At 35.8% G+C, this 21,132-nt stretch overlaps 2 protein-coding genes across 5 annotated transcripts; one reads left to right on the top strand and one right to left on the bottom strand.

Annotated features, from left to right (window-relative positions):
- The first annotated feature begins 1,864 nt into the window (after positions 1-1,864).
- On the top strand, positions 1,865-3,785 carry LOC18612772 (uncharacterized). Its single transcript, XM_018114339.2, has one exon. The coding sequence runs from the start codon at positions 2,044-2,046 to the stop codon at positions 3,124-3,126; it is 1,083 nt and encodes a 360-aa protein (XP_017969828.2). The 5' UTR covers positions 1,865-2,043; the 3' UTR covers positions 3,127-3,785.
- A 10,827-nt stretch (positions 3,786-14,612) lies between these two features.
- On the bottom strand, positions 14,613-20,188 carry LOC18612771 (purple acid phosphatase 15). 4 transcript variants are annotated; one of them, XR_016028344.1, is made up of 8 exons: positions 19,774-20,188; positions 19,401-19,592; positions 17,811-18,144; positions 17,442-17,659; positions 16,855-17,045; positions 16,202-16,544; positions 15,517-15,668; positions 14,613-14,821 (listed from the first exon to the last, which is right to left on the bottom strand). XR_016028344.1 is itself a non-coding variant. In XM_007049693.3 (8 exons), the coding sequence occupies exons 1-7, from the start codon at positions 20,048-20,050 to the stop codon at positions 15,522-15,524; spliced, it is 1,644 nt and encodes a 547-aa protein (XP_007049755.3). In that variant the 5' UTR covers positions 20,051-20,183; the 3' UTR covers positions 14,613-14,821; positions 15,517-15,521. The 4 variants fall into 4 exon arrangements, 3 of the variants coding, with proteins under 3 accessions (XP_007049755.3, XP_007049756.3, XP_017969622.2); XM_007049693.3 differs by having other exon boundaries at positions 16,260-16,544; positions 19,774-20,183; XM_007049694.3 differs by having other exon boundaries at positions 14,613-15,668.
- Between the last annotated feature and the right edge of the window lie 944 nt (positions 20,189-21,132).

Raw genomic sequence — 21,132 nt, 5'->3', positions numbered from 1 at the left:
CGGCCTCAATTGACACTAGATGAGAGCTTCTCAATTCATTTGGGTGAACCTTTTCCCAAGCTTCTCTCTAATTCTTTTATATTCACTAATTTTTCACCTACCAGGATACTCAGTACTTTAGAAATCACTTCAATTTCCCTCTCCATCGCCTTCGATACATATTTTTTTTACTTATTTGCAACACTTCCTTTTCTTTTCATAAAAAAACCCTTTACACATTCCAATATTAAAAGGGCTAAAATTCACACAGGAGCAATTAATTTTAGATAAATCCTAATTTTATTTTTTATTTAATTAGACAATGAAAGATATTCGAATGAAGAAATTATGTTCTTAGCATTGAAGAAGAGATGTTATAGATTCTATTATTAATTTTATAAGCAGTCGCTGCAATTGGTTTACCGAAAAAAACTTGCAAATGGGCTACAAAACTTATAGGTGACCGCTCCCACCATATAATAATAAAAAAGAACAAAAGAATATTAGGAATACGTGGTGGTCCATGAAGCTATTAAATTATACATGTGAGCTCATAAATATTAGATAAAGATAACAGATGGTGTCGAGTCAACTGATGGTGAACAATTCTCACCTATATATATAATCAATTCTTTGTTGTATTTATACATGCATATTAGATTCATATTTGACAGCTACATGTAAAATGAAATTGGCGTATCCGTAAGGAACCTGCCAATGGCTATTAAGTTGATAAAATTTTGCTGTTAAGTCGCATTTAAAGAAAGTGGGTAAATTTTTGCTAGTGCCAGGCAAGTAATGTTAATGAAATGATTGGAAGGCAGTCATGGAGTACATGCAAAGATGGTCTCAACACAATGGTTTTTAGGTTTTGGCAGCTAGCCAGCCAACGCCCGTCTCTCTTAATCAATTGCCGTATTCAATTTGTGCTTGCGGCCGCCGATAATAATTCTTGTGTTTCTATCTCCTCAACGTTGCACCTCAAGCAACGATCACAACTAATAGTTATTTTTCCGTTAACATTATTGACGTGATATTCATCATATAATAACATGAAAATTTTTAAATACTAATAAGACATAAACCGCAATCATTCATTTTGCATATAAAATTTAATTGAAAAAGGATTAAAACTTATTTACTTTTACTTTAAATTTTATATTATTAATTCTACTGTTAAATTTCATGCTCTTTATATATTTTAAATATATAATTAATTTTTTGTAATAAAAATCTTTAATTTTTTTCATTTAAAAGAAAGAAATTCGATCATTTACCAATCATGTTTGGATATTATGAAAAACTTTAATTTTAAATATATATATATATATATATAAATACCCAATTAACCTAAAAATTTTACAAACGCCATCATAAGTATTAAAAGTGGAATTCCCGCAAGGCAAGGAAATAAAATAAAGGGACCCGCATGTTCCCCTTAAGACTCGCTCAACACTGGAAACTCTCTCCCTCCTCTTTCTCTCCCCAGAGAAAACAGAAAAACAAAAAAAACAAAGAAAAAGAAACCCGAAGCATAAAAAGAGAAAGCAAAAGCAAAAAAGGACGCATGGACAAAGGAAGTGCTTTTGGTGCGTGGCCCTCCGTCTTATCTCTTCTGTTCAATCATTCTTCTCCTTTTACGGTTATTTGGTTTGGGATAAAAGAAGAGAAAATGAGATTGTTGTCTCATTTTATGAATATAAATAAAATATAAAAATCTATTTTACTGCGTGGTATATTTATTTTGCAGGTAAGTAAATCAAACGCTGTGAAAAAATTTTCACCCAGAATTTGTGTACAACCCTACAAAGTGCCACGCCAACCTAAGGTATCCGATGTTTATTTAATTTTATATTCTTTTTTTAATCATGATTTCCAGGCTTAATTTACCACAGATACCTCTCTTCTCTCTAAGCTATAAACCACGTCAACTCCCCCGTTTTCTCTTCCTCTGTGATTTCCAAGACATCTAGCAACTTTCCTCCATCCTTTTTTTTTTTATTTTCCCCATAAATTTTATATTGCTAATGCCAGACTATTCAAATTCTTTTTAACTGTAATGCGATGGAAAGTAGTAACCGGCGGCTTACACTTTTTGAGCAGATGTCAGCGGTTGACGACGGTCGGAACGCTCTGGCCGGTTTAACTCTCGACGCCATCTTGGGAAACGCCAAGCGCCCTGAACCACCGCCAACTCAGAACCGTACGCTTCTGGATATCATTCGAGAGGATGGGCCCACCAAAGACAAGAAGAGTTGGAAAACGTTTCGGGACAAGCTCCGCCTCAAGCGAGCGGGTGCTGCTTGGACCTCCTCCGTTCATATCCCGGCTTCCGATGTTAACGTTCATGGTAACAGATCGCACTTCTCGCGACGCGGTTCTTTCGCTTCTAACTCCGCTGATTCCACCCGTGTTGAGGATGGAGGTGAACGTGCCCCGGTTTCTGACCCTACGGTTATGAATTCTCGGTTGCAATTGGCGCGAAGGAGTTCGGTTCGGTTCGGAAACAATCTGTTTCAGACCGATCACGATGATTCGGCCGATGTCAGCATGCCGAGCGATGCTCCACCGTCCAGAAGCTTCAGGCCGCAAATTGCCCGCCATCGTTCGACCCGTTTTCCTTCCTCGAACACTGCCTCGTACGACGATGACAACAGTAGCGAAGATAACTCTCCGGAGGCGCGTGATGGAACGCATCGGCTGGGAGCGGCATTGGCGGAGGAGAGGGCATTATCTGCGAGAGAAGCGGTGGCTGCACAGGAAGCAGCCGAAGCGGCTGCCGCAGCTGCTGCAGCGGAACAAGCAGCGGTAGAGAACAACGAGGCTCCAACTGTTGCGGCTGAGGAGCCGGTGAGGATGTCATTGATGGATTTGTTGGAGGAAACGGGATCGAGATACACGATGGGCGACGACGACGACGATTACGACGAGGAAGAGGAGGAGGAGGAGGAGGGGGAGGAGGAAGTAGCGGCAGCGAGCGGTGGGATCGAGTACACGTGTTGCGTGTGCATGGTTAGGCATAAAGGTGCGGCGTTTATTCCATGTGGGCATACGTTTTGTCGGCTTTGTTCAAGGGAGCTTTGGGTCCAGCGAGGGAACTGCCCACTGTGCAATGGCTTCATCTTGGAAATTCTTGATATCTTTTGATAATTTGATATTTGTATTTTAATTCTTTCTTTTCCCAATCTCTGATTGTGGAGAAATTGTGTAAACGATAGTTCATCCTCTTCTTTGGTTGGTTTTTGTTTAATTTTTGAGATGGTAAATAAGCAAAGAGTTGTCGCTTCTGGGATTGCAATGAATGGTTATAATTGTTGAGTGGTTGATTCATGATGATGACCCTGACCCAGGTCCCAGACAGGGAATTTGCATCTTTTTGGGCTAACAAGAAACATTTGTGGATGGAGCTGGAAGGGGAACTGGGTATTGGTACTGGTATTATTTTCTTGTCTGCATGTGGAAAGGTGCAGCTGGACCCAGTGGGGCTGATGGCTTCTTTATATTTTGAAAGAAACTCAGCATGAGAGAGAAGCTTGGAATGGTTTTTGCATCTGAAGGTGAGTAAAAGAGAAAGAAGGGGAAGTTGAAAGCTCCCTTGTCTTGTGTTATTAACTAGCACACAGTGATTACAATAGAAAAGCTTGTATAGTCATTCAGCGATCAGCATCCATCTCATAAAAAAATTGTCAAATCCGTACTGAAAACTAGAATTGAAGCTGTAATGGGGCTTCATAATTTGTATAGGGAAATGCTACTACTGTTTTCTTCACATGAATGTAATGGAATTTACATACTAGACTAGTAGACTAGCTTCGATATGTTCACGTTGGATCCATATTTAATATCTTAATATTAAGCAATTCTTATGTTTGAACCCACCTTCACATTTTGTTGATTTAACATGACTCTCAAGTCTCGTAAGGGTATGCCTGCAGTGCAGGAAAAACCTCTTTAACAAAAACTATTTAAGATCCTTCAAAGGTTCAATGTAGCAAAATCAAACCAACCCCAACTAGTTTGGGTTTACTAAACTGTTTTAGTTTTCCTATCAAGTCTTACATACTACTAAAGATTTATTTAACAAACTAATTGGAGTAAATAATTGTCACGACCCAATTTCTTGAGCCATGACCGACACATGAGCTCAAAGAGTATAGCTCACTAAGCCCAAGCAAGCCTATCCATTTATCTTTGCTTAACAAATTTATCATATCATGCATACACACACACACCTTTTTCCGTGTGTGAACATAGCCAAAACAAAATGACATTATCTATAATAATATACATGCACTATATCAGTCATGTATTTAGCAATTTACATTGCATACACATATTCACATTGTTAGATTGTATTCATAATACAAAAAGACCCGTGACTTCCAGCGGAGATATTTACAATAAAAGGGATTACTATCGAATGCGAGACACATACCCAGGAGATGCACTACGGGGACTCCTCGATCTAGGGTTCAGCAGTCACCTGATCTGAAAATATGAATTTTTATAAAACGTGAGTACAATACTCAGTGAGTGAACAAGAAGGGAACAAGAAGGGAACAAGCATACCATAAGGAATGTTTATCGAAATCATGATGCATTCATTTTCTCAAAACCATGCAATTGTTTTAGCTCATTTAAACTCCTCATGTAAACCCTACATGAGTAAATCACTTTACAAAAATTTATGCTTAACTATGGTACCAAAGAAATGGGAAATATGACAAAAACCTACAAGTTAGCAAAATGGACAGAAAGTTTCTCGCTGTAGCGAGAACCAGTTATGGTGAAGGCCCTCAAAACTCGAGAGTTTCTCGCTGCAGCGAAACAGAGCAACAAGAGAAAAGTTTCCCTTCACTCAACAAAAAAGCCACCCTACTAAACCAACAAAGTCAACATAAAACTAATGAAAATTCTCAAAGTGCAAAGTATCAAATTTCACATATATGTCAACCATATATCACATTCATGAGCTTTCATTTCATAAGTCTAGATATGCATAATTAGATAGACAAACATCAATATTATCATAATCACACCCGGTTCATGTACATCTCCCCACATCGTGCACAATTAGTGCAATCGTGTACATCCCCCCACATCGTGCACACGGGCACTATCATCATCCACCTCTCACGCCACCATAAAATGGGGCTCTGATACCAAGTTTGTCACTAAAGAGGGACATACCACTCAACCCCTTCACTACGGAGGTGACAAACGGTACCTATCAGAGCACTCATAGGGCGGCTCCACCTCTTTGGGTAGCCCTTTCCTCTATAAGTCCCTAGTCCTGTTCACGCGTTAGAGTTCCTAGGGATCGAGTAAAACTCTTTACTCTTATACCAACTTAATTCTTCCCATATAGTGCACACACACGGTTACAGTCATTATACACAATATCATTCATCATGCACAACACACACACACACACACACACACACACACACACACACACACACACACACACACACACACACACACACACACACACACACACACACATATATATATATATATATATATATCATCATCATATTGCAATGATGCATGAATTCATAGCAATCACATATCACAACATCAAACCATTTAACAAAAGCTTGTTCCCAAGGTACATTTTCTAAGACAAGTTGGATAGAATCTTTCATATTCCCCAAAACAAGTTTGAAATGCAAGTCCACTCACCGATATCGAAAATCCAGATTCCGAGTGCACTCGGACTAATAGTCCTCAGGCGCAATTCCTTTGCCTTTTTCGGACGTCTCACTACCTTGACAAATAACAAAGTTAAGAAATTTACTATATTGTCCCTAAATTGATATAAACTAATTTAAATTACTAATGCTTGATATGTAAATGCAAAAATATGTCCGATTACCGCTTAATCGCGGTATTGATTAAATACGACTGATCACCGATTAATTAGCGATTGTGTCCAAATCACCTCCAAATTAATCCATTTCTCCTCTAATACCTTAATTTACCACATACCATTTAAATAAAGCCAAATTCAGCATTAGAATCCTCACAGTTCCTTATAAAAAAATTCGGTCATTTGGTGCACTAGCATCGAAATTTTTTTCTACATAACCGTCTCACCTTAATTCATCATTTTCCAAGCCATTTTCCTTGAAATAAAAACAATCCCCCATTGATATTCAACCCTCATGGTTCGACCAACAAGGAACCCTAGAGAAAATTGAATATTTCTTTTGTATTTTTATTCATAACCATGCTTAACTATCCCTAAACACTAATATAGTCTAAAATCAAATTATTCCAACAACAATTCCTCTTCCATACCCATTTTTCATAATTGAATTCATCATGATAACTCAATATTCAACCATGAAAATCAAGAATAAAAGCATGGGTAAGCTAGGTATCAAGGAGAATTAAAGAAATTTTAACTTACCTTACTTGTTTCCTTGATTTCTTCACTTTTTCTTTGAATTTCCACTTAGGTTTTCTTGTTTTTCTCTTTGTTCTTCCTTTGTTCTTGTTGCTGGTTGCCTAGGCCAAATATGGTGAGAGAATTGGGGATTTAATGGGCTGATTTCTATAAAAAATAATAAAATAATCAAGCATGTCACGTGTCACATGCTTGTTGGCCCAATTTTTTTTAACTTTTTGACTTTTTTTTCTTAATTTTTCACCACAAATATTCTGTTATTTATCCAATCCTACCACAATTAAAATCCCCTGGTCTTAACAAGTGCTGGGGTGAAAAATTTATCGAGTTGCCCCCGAGACGAAAAAATTACGATTTTACCCCTATACTCCGAAATGTACCGAAATCACATTATTTCTACTTTTCAACCTCAAATAACACTAATATTGATCAATATTAACCAAATGGGGTAAAAATCGTTTTATAAAAATTCCCGTTTAGTCCTCTAGTGGCAAGATTACTATTTTACTCTTGTGCTCCAAAAATACCGAGAATCATAATTTTTCACTGTTAAACATCATTTTATACTCCAATAATCATAATTATATTTCATATAATTATTCTTGGTCAAATGTGATCAAATCTTAGCTAAAAATCTCCATTTTATCATCAAATGGTAAAACGATTGTTTTATCCCTAATCATTCAATTTTCCTGATGGACTCCAAACTGGACCTTGAACTCCGAATCACTATTCTAAGCCATTTTGTGGGTTTCAAAATTTTCAAATTTCTCTTAAAATTTCTATTTGAACTAGTTTAAGGCTCGATTTAACTTAGTTGTACCACTCGGTACAATACCGTCTTTTAATCGAGCTTGACAAGGTCTCACAATAATAAGGTAAAATACCCCCACTTTCTAAGTTTTAATCAAAATTTGTCTATTAGTTTTTGAAATGGATACTTCATCCTAAAAAAATATCTTTCACTAGACACAAAAGTCTAGCCTTTAGTGAACTATTAATGTTTTCGTTAATCTAATGACGTGATAATATTAAAAAGATAATTTTACTTTTTATTAATTTTAAAAATTGCTATTATTTTTTTTGTAAAAAAAATCAGGGGAAAAAAAATTCAGGGGTGCATTGGTCATTGATTAGGATTTCTCACTAAAGTACGCTTAATGTGGAAAACCCTAATCTGTGGCGGCCTATGAAAGTGTAACCAACCGAAGTTCCCCCACCATTGGTTGTTAAGTTGGCGACTAACCTTATGCCAAAAGTAGGGCTAAAGAGAATGAGGGGTAGAGCGACTGGCATTACTTCCCAAGATTCTCCCCATATCACCATCGAACCTGCACCCTTTATGGTCAATGAAAGACCATTCAAAACGTCCTATAGGAATATGTTTATGCATGGTGAATAGGAAAATTTTTCTAATGAGGATGATTCTAATGAAGTCGCCATTAAGGAATCGAATATAAGATTGTCCAAAGAGGAAAAAATAAAGATCGGGAAGCCATGGAAACACACGCTCATTGTCAAGTTATTGGGGAGAGCCATCAGCTATACGTTTTTAGGTAATTGTGTAAGATAGCTATGGTCCCTAGTAGGTGTGTTTTAAACGGTGGATCTAGATAATCGATATTACTGTTTTCACTTTAGTAAGAAGTCAAACTACAATCATGTTCTACTTGAAGGCTCTTGGTTAATCACAGATCATTATTTAACCATTTGTAAATGGACACCTGAGTTTCGCTCTGATGAAGCTACAATAGATTCTGCGACTGCATGGATCCGTTTGCCAAGCATGCCACTAGAATTCTATGATTGAGGAGTTCTTGAAAAAATAAGAGATGTGTCGGGGAAAACTTTTAGCGTGGACCGAGCTACATCCTTTTGCAACAAAAGGAAAATTTTCAAGGATGTCTGTGGAACTTAACTTGATTAAACCATTTATTCCACAAATTTTCATAGGTAATAGATGGCAAATAGCAAAGTATGAAGGCCTTAAGATGGTTTGCTTCCATTATGAAAAATTCAAGCATAGTCTAGAGGGTTGTATGGTGAAGCAAAAAGAGGAGGAAGGCCACTTCGAGGAACAAGCTTTAAAGATGGATGAAAAGAAAAAAAAAACCCTAAAGAAGGACTATGAGTCATCTCGTTATAGCCCATGGATGGTTGCAAAGAAGAATTACAAGAGATAGCAACCACGATAGATAGAGAATTGAAAAATAAAGGTAAAACTTCTATACAAATTGAAACATCAGAAGACTAGCCAAAGTAGGGTCATGGTTCTATATACTTGAAGATGATAGCACAACTCAAGGTGAAGATGAAGCCATTCTAGAGACAATGGAGCATCATGTTCCAAAGCCCTCAATAGCTAATCTCATGAAAACCTAAATGGTCCATCACGATAAAAATGTGATAAAACAAAATCTTCAAGCTTCAACTATTGTGTTGAATAGAGGAGCCTTAGCAAGTAAGAAGGAGAAAAATAGCGGTAGGGGTTTAGTGTGAATAGCTTCTTCAAACCAAAATTCAAAGTAAGTAGAGAGTGATAATAAGAAGAACAATTTGATGTCATCAAAAGGAATTAATATGGTCCCAGGGAAAGAGAAAACACAGATTTCAATGATTAAGCCCCACACAATTGTTCAACAACAGGATAACCATACTAAACCCAACTCTCTTTCTCTTACATGGCATAAAGGAAAACAAGGGAATTTAGGCATTGGTTATAATGGTGCAACACAAGAAAAAGATAATGAGATCATGGAAGTTGATGATGATAGTGTGAAGAATACTGCTCCTATTCAGTCATCCATGGATGGGGGGGTAGCTGGTTTGGACTTAATGCAGGTTTAATTTGTAGCTTTTCTTTTAATAATTTGGTTACTGATTTATCTATCTTTTTCATTTATGTTTAACATACTTAGTTGTAATGTGAGAGGTGCGGCCTTTCAGAGAAGTGTTCGAAATATCAAGAATCTAATCCAGCTGCATGATTTGAAGATTCTGATCATTTTGAAACCACAATTTTTTGATGAGAAAGAAGATAAAATTTGTAAGAGGCTTGGACTCCCAAATTTTTTTTAAGTTGAGGTTGAAGGGTTCTCAAAATGTATATGGATTTTATGGGAGACAACTGTTGTTGACGTGGAGGTTTTAGCATACTAATCTTAACTGATTCACTGGATGATTGATTTTAATAAAGAGCAATGGTTATTGACTCTAATTTATGGAAGTTCTATCCATGATGAGAGAAGCCAACTATGGAAATCTCTATCACTAGCTAGCTCAGGTCATAGCATGCCTGGGTTAGTTTTAGGGGATTTCAATCAAGTAATTTATCCAGATGAAAAGTTTAGAAGAGTGGGAGTTAACTGCAGCTGTTGCAACCAGATGTTAAATTGTATGTGAAGATGTAGCCTGTCAGACCTAGGGGCAAATGGACCGAAATTTACATGGAGGAGAAAAAGTGACAGTATGGGAACAACAAGAGCCGGTTGGGCTGAGCATTAGCCAGCCAGGGTTGGAATTTTTTATTTTCGCATTTAAAGGTGTTAATTTTACCTCAAACCCACTTCGGTCACCACCTTGTGCTTGTTCATTGTCAACAATTATCATTGAACTTTGCATCATAAAAACATTACCGTTTTGAAAAGGTATGGATGACCCATCCTAATTTTGCAAAATTTGTTAGCAGAAATTGGAGTGTTATTGATAGCAACATTATCAATAGCTTCAAGCTTTTTGCTAAGGTGTTAACCAAATGGAAAAACAAAGTCTTTGGAAATATCCATAAATGGAAAAGATGAGTTTAAGCTCATTTGAAAGGAATTCAAAAGCTTTAGATAGAGGTTAAAATAATTTCTTGTAGAATCTTGAAGAACTCATGGTTGAGGAATATAATCTTCTTTTATACTAGGAGGAACTGTTGCGGCAACAGAAAGCCAAGATTGATTGGCTTAAATATGAGGGTGGGAATTCCAAATTCTCTCACTTAGTGGTTAAAGGAAGGCAAAGAATGGAAAAGATCACAGCTTTAAAAAATGATAAAGGTTCTTGGTGGTATGACCTCTTCGATTTACAGCAATGGGTAACAAACTTTTATTTGAAGCTATATACAGATGATGGAGTACTAAACCAATTACCTGTCAATTCGACTTGGTAGATAGATGAAAGCACCACCCAAGAGTTATCAAAACCTTTGAGTGATTAAAAAATCAAAGCAGCTCTGTTTGATATGGATCCTAATAAATGCCCTAGTTATGATGGCTTTCTAGCAAGCTTCTATAAAAAAAAATTGGAATGTGGCAGGCCCATAAATTCAAAAGTTTGGTAGAGATCTTTTAATTTAGGCTCTTTCTCGACTAAAATTAATCATAACTTTGATTCCTAAAGTAGAGTATCCAGAATCAATATCGTAGTTTAGGCCATTAGCCTATGCACGATGCCCCTAAAAGCAAAATATTGGTTGATAGATTGAAACCTTTTTTGGATGGTATTGTAAACAGGACACAATGTAGTTTCAGCCCAAGTCGACATGCAACAGATAATATCATTATGGTGCAAGAAGCAATTCATACGATGAGACTCATGAAAAGAAAAAAGGTGTTATTGCTATCAATATTGATCTAAAGAGGGCTTACGACAGAATTCAATGGAGTTTTATATAAGCGATTTTGACAGAAATTGGTTTTCCTGACTCTTGAATTCCTTTGATGATGTTCGTTGTTAAATTGCCCCCTTTTTCTGTTATTTGGAATGGTCACTATACAGGCTCTTTTCTCCCAACCAAGGGAATAAGGCAAGGTGATCCATTATCACCTTATCTTTTTGTTCTGTGTATTGAAAAATTGTCACAGTCAATCAATCATGAAGTGGAATTGGGGAATTGGAAACCACTATGCATGATGATGAGAGGTACTCTTTTATCTCGCGGATGATCTTATGCTCTTTGGAGTGGCCACCAAACCTCAATTAAACATAATGATGTGAGTCTTGGACAAATTTTGCTCGGCTTTAGGTCAAAATGTAAGTCTAGCAAAGTCTCGAATGCTAGTTTCACCTAATGTAAAACAATCACGAGCTAAATGCCTAAGTGATATTGCTAAAATTCCATTAACAAAGCATTTTGGCAAATATCTATGTACTCTTATGATCCATGGCAAAATTATTAGACTACATATACTGATAATTAATAAAATCAAGAAAAAACTGGAAAATTGGAGCAACAAATTTCTTTCTATGGCAGGTCACATAGCTTTGGTTAAGTTTGTTACCAACACAATGGCTGCTTATTTGATGCAAACCACGTTGTTGTCCAACCATGTGTCTTAAGAAATTAATAGACTTAACAGGAACTTTAGCTGGGGACAATTGGGTGGGATTCAAAAATGCCATGCCTTAAGTTGAGAGAAGCTATGCCTGCCTAAAAATTATGGTGGTTTGCAGATTAGGGTTGCCAAAAAAGACGAACTTTGCCCTTCTAGTAAAACTAGGATGGAAGGGAAAAGACTATCTATGGGTTGAGATTTTGAAGAAAAAGTATCTGAAAGATCATGATTTTGTTTCAATTCTTGTGAAGCTTGTGGAATCTCATGTGTGGAGAAATGTGTTAAAAAGCAGAAATGTGCTGTGACAGGGTCTTGGTTTGAATATTAACAATGGACATAATGCAAAATTCTGGATTGACATCTGGGTTAACAATGGTCCTTTACTTGAACTAGCCATAAGAAACGTTACAAAAATGGAGTTAGACCTTCTTGTTGCTAGTTTCTGCAATGAGTTTGGTGGTTAGGATTTAAATTATTTATTACAACTGTTACCGCAGCATACCGTACTCAAGATTCTGGTAAAACAAATTGATCCTTCTTCCTAAATAGAGGATGTTGGCTTCTGGATGCTAAATTTGGAAGTTGGTTATCTTACAGTGCGCTGTAGGCGGTGTGGTAAGTGTACAAAAACGTCTTTACACGCGCTAAGGGATTGTTGAAAGTCCAAGAATTTATGGCTACAGATTCATCTAGCACTAGCTTCTAGTATTTTCTTTCACTTAGATTTAAAATCTTGACTATTGGAGAATCTGTCCAGTGGGTTATTATGGGATGGTATTCTATGGAGTGTAGTATTTGCTTATGCGCTATGAATGATTTGGTATTGGCGCAATCTAAGTCTCTTTAAGGACACCTTTACTTTGCTTGCAAATGCCAGTCAACGGATCCGAACAAAGGCTAAAGAAGCTTGGGATGTCTTATGAAGAAATGAAATGCGTTTGAAGGATGAACTAACGATTTCTTGGAAGACACCACCTGAAGATTAGGTTAAGTTGAATATCGCGGAAGTGCTAAGGGACAATATGGCTTGGCTGCAATGAGAGGGATAATTTGAGATGCTAACGGAGGTTGGATTGCAAGTTTTACATATAAATTCAATATCTCACATTCTTTGACTATTGAAATGTGGGCGTTTTTTCTTGGATTGTTGCTATTGGAACAGAGGGTTTAGAAAGATTATAGTTAAGTCAGATTCTTTGCTTGTACTGCAAAAAATTGCAAATCCTTTATCAAATTTGGACTCAAATTCTCATTTGTTAAGGGACATCAAGGAATTGATTCATCGTAAATGAGAATGTTCAATTATTCACGTTCATCATGAAGTCAATCAATGTACCGACTGGTTGTCCACACATCATGACAACCTTCTTATAAACCTCCATAATTTTGATCTTCCTCCATCGGGGATTCTATGCTATATTTTTGTTGATAAGTTAGGAATAAGTTAGATTAGAATGATGTAATCGTTATTTGTTGATTATTTTTTCTCGTATAAAAAAAATTTAAACTTAATAAAAATATTGATAAAGAAATCATTTCAACATAATATTAAAAATATAAACTAATAAATTATTTTTTAAATATAAAAATGAAGCTCCACAGTTCAACCACCACCTTCCATCCTCGAGGCTTGGAACGATTGTTAAAGAGTAGCCAAACGGACACACCAAATCTGCAAATCTAATGCCAACTTTATTCTTTTTGAAAGAAATAAGTGTTGATCGCAGCGGCAAATGAGCATGAACAGACCCTTTTTTATTTTTTAGTTCAGTTTTGTTGACGCATGCAAGAGAATAGAGATGGTTCGCTAAAAAGTTAAAGCTAACGGATGCTTTAATGCGTGCGGTCAAGGCTCATCATGTCTTATCTACTTTGCGCGCAAGTTTAGAGGGAAAGGACCCTCTCTTCTGTTCAGAAGTAGCAGTCAAATGTCTACAACCTTTGTAATAGACTTTTAAATAATTTATTTTTATTTAAAGATATTAAAAATTTCAAACATACGTTAACTTTGTTATACGTTAAATTAAATTAAATGCTCCAGCACCTACAACCGTGGATAAAACCATAAAAAAAAGTCAGCGATATACATAAATACTCTGAGAAACGTTTAACAAGTCATATCTATGATGTCATCTCTATTCATTACGCAAAAGTTGTTCAGAACTCTGAGATGGTGAAGCAATTAAGGACTTTTCTAAATTTCAAATATTTTCTTTCTTCGGGCGTTCAACTTCTTAACGCATCTTTTTATTTGGATCAATTTCTTAACAGATTTTAATTAAGACATAATCTTTTAAAAAGTTCTTACACTGTTTGAAAAGATTCAAATATGATTTTATTTTTTTATCAAGTCTTTTATTTTTATTTTTATCGAATAGACATTGATATATGTTATTTTATATTTACATAACACTTACTTAAAAAATTAAAAATATCATATCATATCAACATGTCACGTTACTATTTAATATGATAAGTCAATACATGTCACTTCAATATCATGTTGACATAAAAAACTAAGTGACATTTTAAATAATGACAATCAACCGTTAATTATAAAAATTTATTTAATCTAAAATAAAAATATAAAAATTTAATTAAATATAATAAAAAAATAAAAAAATTTAGATATTATACTTTTAATTAACAAGGATGATCATGGTGAACATTTGGTTTAATAATAAATACACATATTTTCTTATTTCAAAAATTTAAATTTAAATCCCTTTCATTTGATTAAAGAAGCAATGGTGATGATAATGACTTTAACATTCTCTCAATTCAATCATTTTGTTTTAGCCACAGTCGGTAAACTTGCTAAGCTTTAGCTGTTAAATATATTTTATTTTGTATTACTAATTTCTCGAATATAAAAGCAAACAAATAAAAGCAATAAGGTGTAAATAAATAGTACTAACGGCACCGCAGCAAGAAAGCGCCAATGAACTTAGTAAACTTCTTTAATAATTATGTCTTTACTCTAAAAAAGAAACCAAAATCAAGGCTTACTTTCTGAAGGAGAAACGGTTGTTATCCTTTATAATGAAATGCAACTGTTAGACACAAAAAGCCCGGAAAAACTTGATAGCCACCATCAATGATCGACAGCCTGCAGACATGATAATATCGGGCAGAGTTAACACAAGGCACGGAAAATGACTGTTCAGGAAAGCCTTTTACTATGTTTAATGAGGTGGGGCAGAAGCTGTAGGCTGTAGCATCCTCAGAAATTCAGAATCAATATCAGCCAGAACCATGTGACTCAAGTCTGTAGACCAAAAAACATAATAATACCAGCCTAAGCCTACTCAGAAAGTTACATATATTTGGCTACTTGGGAGAAGCCAGGGGTGCATTAATGAACCATGATGCCCCATTATCGGGGAGGCCACTCTCTTCATTAAAGAAAGCTTAGGTAGGCTTTCGGCTTTACCAGCAAGCAATCACTTAGCTAGATTCTGTTTGTTGATTTTGGGGTTTTTTGCGTTTGTATTGTACTCTAAACTGATATAAAGGTTCCTCATAATGCACAATTGTCCACCATTTCTGGGCAAAGCGTCCAGAAAAGTTAGTGATTTAGGAGAAAACTGCAAGTACTATTATGACTCTTGTTTCTCTTTGCACACATTCCATGAGCTGTATCGTATGTAACTATAGCTATCATGGAAAGAACTGAGGGAGAGAAAGAACAAGAGCAAGAGAGCTGTTAGCTGCTTTTTTCCGATTTTCTATCTGCCCAAAAGTACCTGGATCTTCACTGAAGCCCACCAAGAGCACAATGAATTTCCTTTGTAAGGTACTAACCTCACTTAACTGTCTGCAAACCAACGTTTTGGTAGCGTGTGATGCACAGGACAAATATCAGGTTGCCTCACTATGTAAATTTGATCGCCAACCTTAGTATTTGAGTCCTGGTTCCGATACCATGTCCATAGGGCCCAAGTCTCGTTCTTCACCTACAATCCATGTGTTGAAACCAATTAATGATCACAGCAATTCAGTCCAGAACATACCTATCACAGGCTCACCATAAAATTCAAAAGAGAGAAACTAGAAAAAGTATTGTTACTCGTTTGAATTTTTAAACATGTAAACATTTTGGGTGACATTTTCATCTAATTGTCTTATATGACATTCGAGTTGAATGACAGTTTAAAATTGACCCCAATTGATGTATTAATTCTCATTTCCAATCAAAGACATGGAAGGATGATGGGAAATCAACACCATTTAACCGATCTAAATTTGTTTCTACATATCAGCCAATGCCTGCAAATTTTCCATCAATGCAACTTCATGAGATAAGCATAGAACAACTTTTCCTACAAGGTACATACATGATGAAGGGCACCATAACAATGTTGATGACTCTGGCATATTTCAAATCAAAGTTTCCCTAAGGGCCTTCAGAAAAATTGATACATAACGCAACACAGCACATGGCAACTAAAAAATTCAAATTTAATAGATCAGAATATATTGACTTTACTATGATGCTTCATCTGTTGAACAAACGCGTGAAGAGAGACAGAAATACACAGAGATACCTCCAGGATCCCATGGCCAAAGCTACTTTCTCTGAAAGCACTGTAATCAGGTTGCCGATCCCAACAGAACTTGCCAGCCGCTGGACCACTTGTGAAATTTTTTGCACAAAAGCCACCCATATACATGTCATAAGTAGATGATGCCTCTGGACAGTTACCAGTTTCATCAGCATGTTCAATTGCCATCTTTTCACGGTTTCCCCCATCTCCTACTGTGATATGTACCGGTCCACATGGATCTAATGTAAAATTGTAAACTCGATTGGACCTCTCGTATGCATGAACCTAGTGACATTTCAAACAGAATATAATTTTGATATCACTAGGAAATAATAGACATTTAAGAAGAGTGGACTCCCCTTATAAGCCCTAAAGGAAAGAAACAACCCTATTCACTTATATCTTCAGATTCTATTTGTGAATTGAGCTGTTTTCTTTAAAATAAAACAATATTAGTTCTTGCCGTCCAATGCTTCATGTTGTTTAACTACTTGCATCTTGAAGGTTAACCTTGGTCCCTCAATGATATGGAAAATATAATTGAATAATCATTGCCCCAATACCAACATAATATTAGTTAGTTTTCATCACTTACATGTCCATTAAGGACTATGTCAACACCATAACTGTATAGTAGTTCTTCCATTTCCACCCTCATACATTCTGCCTCTTTATAATGGGCTTTATACGAACTGTACCATGGTGGGTGCCAAGCAGCCACCAGCCATGGAGTCATGGATCTATCAACCTTAGCTAAGTCCCTCTCCAGCCACTTGTATTGCTCCGCTGCAGAAGAAATAAAACAAATCCCTTAGCAAGTGGTTAACACAATAATTTGGAAGGAGGAAGGGGGAGATGAGAGTTATTAATTTTATACTTCATATTAGACACAATACATACACACTCTTAAAATATGTTTGCTCCCTAATATTGTAGACTATAAGCTTTCTATAACTGCTTGCTTTATTTCAGAGTTATTAAATGCTTGAAACTATATATTATTCTTGCATATCATCAATTTATATAAACCACTGATCCCCTATAAGCAATTAATCATGAGGGTATTTAGAAACCTACTCAAAGAAGAGGTGCACTGTCAAAACTGAAAAGTAACAGAATACTATCCTTGGTACCATAGTGAAAAAGCTGTGTAGAATGAATATACAAGGACAGATGTAGTGCCTGATTTATTATAAGCAATATAGGCTCCAAGCATGATAAAATGTATTCCCCCTGCATTGAAGGAGTAGTAGAATGTGGATGACGATTCGCTTTCTTTGGAAGGGAATGCAAACCGAGAACTGTAAGCTACAAATCTCTGGTTCCCAGCTTGCTCCTCTATTTCATGGTTTCCTTCTACCACCATTATTGGAGTTTTAGAAATTAAACTCTGCATAAACCTGCAGAGACACATCCGATTAACAAAACTTCAGCAGTTTCTTGATTAAACTCAGACTTAATGAAAGGCAACTCAACAAACCCTTCTGTCTCCTAGCCAGAACCACAGAAGGAGATGACAAAAAGACAGAAGGTAATAATTCATTATCAGACCTCCCCCAGTAATCCCAACGAGGTTGATAGGTCTCATGTATTGGAGTATCAGGAAATGAGCAATCATAGCAGTCTGAGCCAGTACCATTTGTGAGGTACAGGTTTGCATAAGTTACATCACCGACCAATATAACTAGATCAGGATTGTTCCTTGTCAAATGACTAATTGTGTCAGTTGTATTATATGTTAGTCCAAGATCTCCCACAACTGCTATTCTCTTTGGGTAGCTTCGGGGACCAGAAGTTGGCAGGGTCCTGAAGTGATAGATATCACTCATGGCTGATATTGAAGGATCTCCACATCGATAATAATATAGTGTACTAGGTTTCAGCCCTACATAAAACGAAGAGCACAACACTCATTAAATGACCCAAATCAAAAGTCCTCATTGAGGTTATAAAAAGGTTGAACTCTGAATTTGGTCCCTCTACTATCTCAGTTCAGCAGTTTTAGTCTCTCTTAACCAATTCTAATGAACTTAATCCTTATACTTTTATTAAAAGTCAATTTAAAGACAACTGATAACGAAGTTAAACTTCCATAGTTAAATTCAGCTGCGTAGCTTTTTTTTATGATGTGACATACTAACTTGAATTTTTTGATCACATGGCACACATTAATTTAAAAAAAAAAAGCTTTACTTTTTATAAAAAAAACACTAGAAATTGTTTTCTTAGAATTTAAAAAATATTAATTATTATTTAATTAATATCAAATATGATGTTTTCCAAACTGATATGTATTACATAGTCAAAAAATTAAATAACCCAGTATGCTAGAACATCACCCAAATGCTACATCATCCAAGTTAAAGGCCAAACTTGACAACCTTGTCAATTGTCCTTAAACCAACTTTTAATAAAAGTGTAGGAATCATATTCATCAAAATTGAGGTAGAGGAACTAAAATTGCCGAATGGAGATAGTAGAAGGACCAAGTTCAAACTTCGGCTCTATAAAAAAGGTTAGGAGGGAGACAATCCAATAGATTAAGTTACTTATAAGCAATCAAATTGGGAAGTATTCAGCAAAAATAGGGGAGAAAAATACCTGCAAAGAGCCATTAAGATATGATATTTTTTCAAGAGTAGAATGTTTGAAAAGATATCACTTTTCATTAAGTACTAGCCTTCAATAGTCATCAGGAATCCTTAATCAAGTGTCTTAGCAGAACTCATGCAGTATCTTGAGCCCAAATGTTTTTGCATATCAGAATGATGTGATAAAAATAAAAATTGGATAGTAATAGCATTTAAAGTCAACCTTGCTACTTCAAATGCAAACTGCATTGTAGAAAACGTAAATTGGATGAGACAACTCCTCCATCAAATTGTCCAACCGGTAAACACTATACCAATCCAAAAAGCAACAAGAAAAAGGCCAAAAAGTATTAATTAGGCTTGTCTTGTTATGCCTTCTTTGATTTTAAACCTGTTCCTATTAATGGATTTCATCAAATAACATGATCACTTTTTTGTCCCTACTTTATACAGACAAAATAAAATTCAGTGGAACCAAAATATTGGACCTATCTTTCAATTTGAAATCTATATGACACTGAATTAAACTAAGACAATCACTACACCAAACCTGTGAGACGAACATGGTGGATGATCCCAGAAGTATAATTCTTAAGGCCCTCAAACGGGTAAAGTTGATTATACACCAAAGAATAGCCGATGGCTTCATGAGTTAGTGGAAACCTTGACCTCCCATAACGAACCAAACTCGCAACAGCATTAGGGTTTAAAGGCTTTATGTTGTTACCAATTTGGAATTCCCCTGCAAAACATTTCCAATATCTAACTCAGTAATAGATTAAAAAAAAAAACAGAGACAAAGGCAGAGATAAAGCAAAGACGCCGCTAAATTAAAATATGAAAAGAAACGCAAAAATAAGAACATAAAAAGTTTGGGTTTTAAAGAATTATGGCGGATTCAGAGAGGATTTTGGAGGACCAACCTGTGACCCATGAGATCCAAACAGAGTCGTAACTAACGGAAAGAGAGACCGAAATCTGCTCGGGCTCGAATCCTTTGACGCGGCGGCGGACACGGGGATCGGTGTCGGGCAAATCGACGGCGTTCCCGCGCAAGCTGACGTCGTAAGGGACGGTTACGGGGTCGAAAGGCCCGTCAAGGGTGGAGGGAATCCTCTTGGCGTCGGCAACTACTAACGCCACGACGTCGTTGATGGCGATGATGGAGAGTAGGAAAAGGAAGGAGAGCCAAAACATCATCGGAAAGAGTAGCTTGGACTTTCCATGGAGAGGGAGAGTGTGAGTGTGAGTAGAAAGTAATATTTTAACGTTGGAAGGTGGAATAAGGGGAAGCTGACGTGTGGATTTTGTTGACAGTTAGTAACCGCCTCAGCTTACGAACCTTGTCCTCATCGTTTTCTTTTTCTCTAATTAAACAACTCTTCCTTGGACCAGACAGCAGTACATGCCTCAATCAATTTGATTTTTGTAATTGCACTAAACATATGAGTGCAAAGGCCAAGACCCTGTTATTTCCATCCCTTTTTTTCTCTCTATTTATCTCCTATTCTATTCTTTATTTTTTATTATCCAATATACTGTCAATGAAGATAAAAATAAAATATTTTATTTTATTTTGATATAATATTTTAAAAAAAAATTAAACAATTTAAAATATTTTAAATAAAATTTATTATTTTATTATATTCAATCAAATTCATTTATTTTTATTTAAATCAAATAATTTTTTTTATAACTAATAGTTGATTAACTGTTATTGATTATATATTACTAACATGAAGGGATGAAAATATCACGTGATTATATCATCATGTCATATCACTATCTATTATGACATGTTAATATGTTATGTTACCGTTATATAGTATAAAACGACAAAGATTTATTTTTAAAAAAAAAAAAACTCATTTTAAGTTTTTCTAAATAGTTAAGAAGTTTTTTTAAGTATTATGCATTTTATTATGTATTCATGTATCATGAAACCTTTCTCGGGTGCTTGTTGATTTTTTTTTTTCTCTTGGAACTTTTGCCAAGTAAATCAAGATACACCTATAAACAGATGATGCCATTTAATTAGAGTAACGGAATTAATTTACTGAGAAGCTCCTTAAGCTAATAATGGAATCAAAATCACTCCCTACACCGAAGATTGGACGAGGCTATCCTAGGTGGGCTTCAAGCTCAGTAAATTAATTCCGAAATCAGTCCTAACAACACAAGCCCAAGAAGGCAGTCCATTTCAAGAGTGGACACCAATGGTCCAAGCCCGAAATCACCACCAGACGGCAGTTGATACAAATTTAATAAATAAGGTCATGCAT

Source organism: Theobroma cacao, chromosome 1 (assembly GCF_053813885.1).
Source record: "Theobroma cacao isolate CCN51 chromosome 1, ASM5381388v1, whole genome shotgun sequence".
NCBI classification, from domain to species: Eukaryota; Viridiplantae; Streptophyta; class Magnoliopsida; order Malvales; family Malvaceae; genus Theobroma; species Theobroma cacao.
Note: the sequence above shows the minus strand (reverse complement) of the source record. Positions and strands in the feature narration are given on the sequence as shown.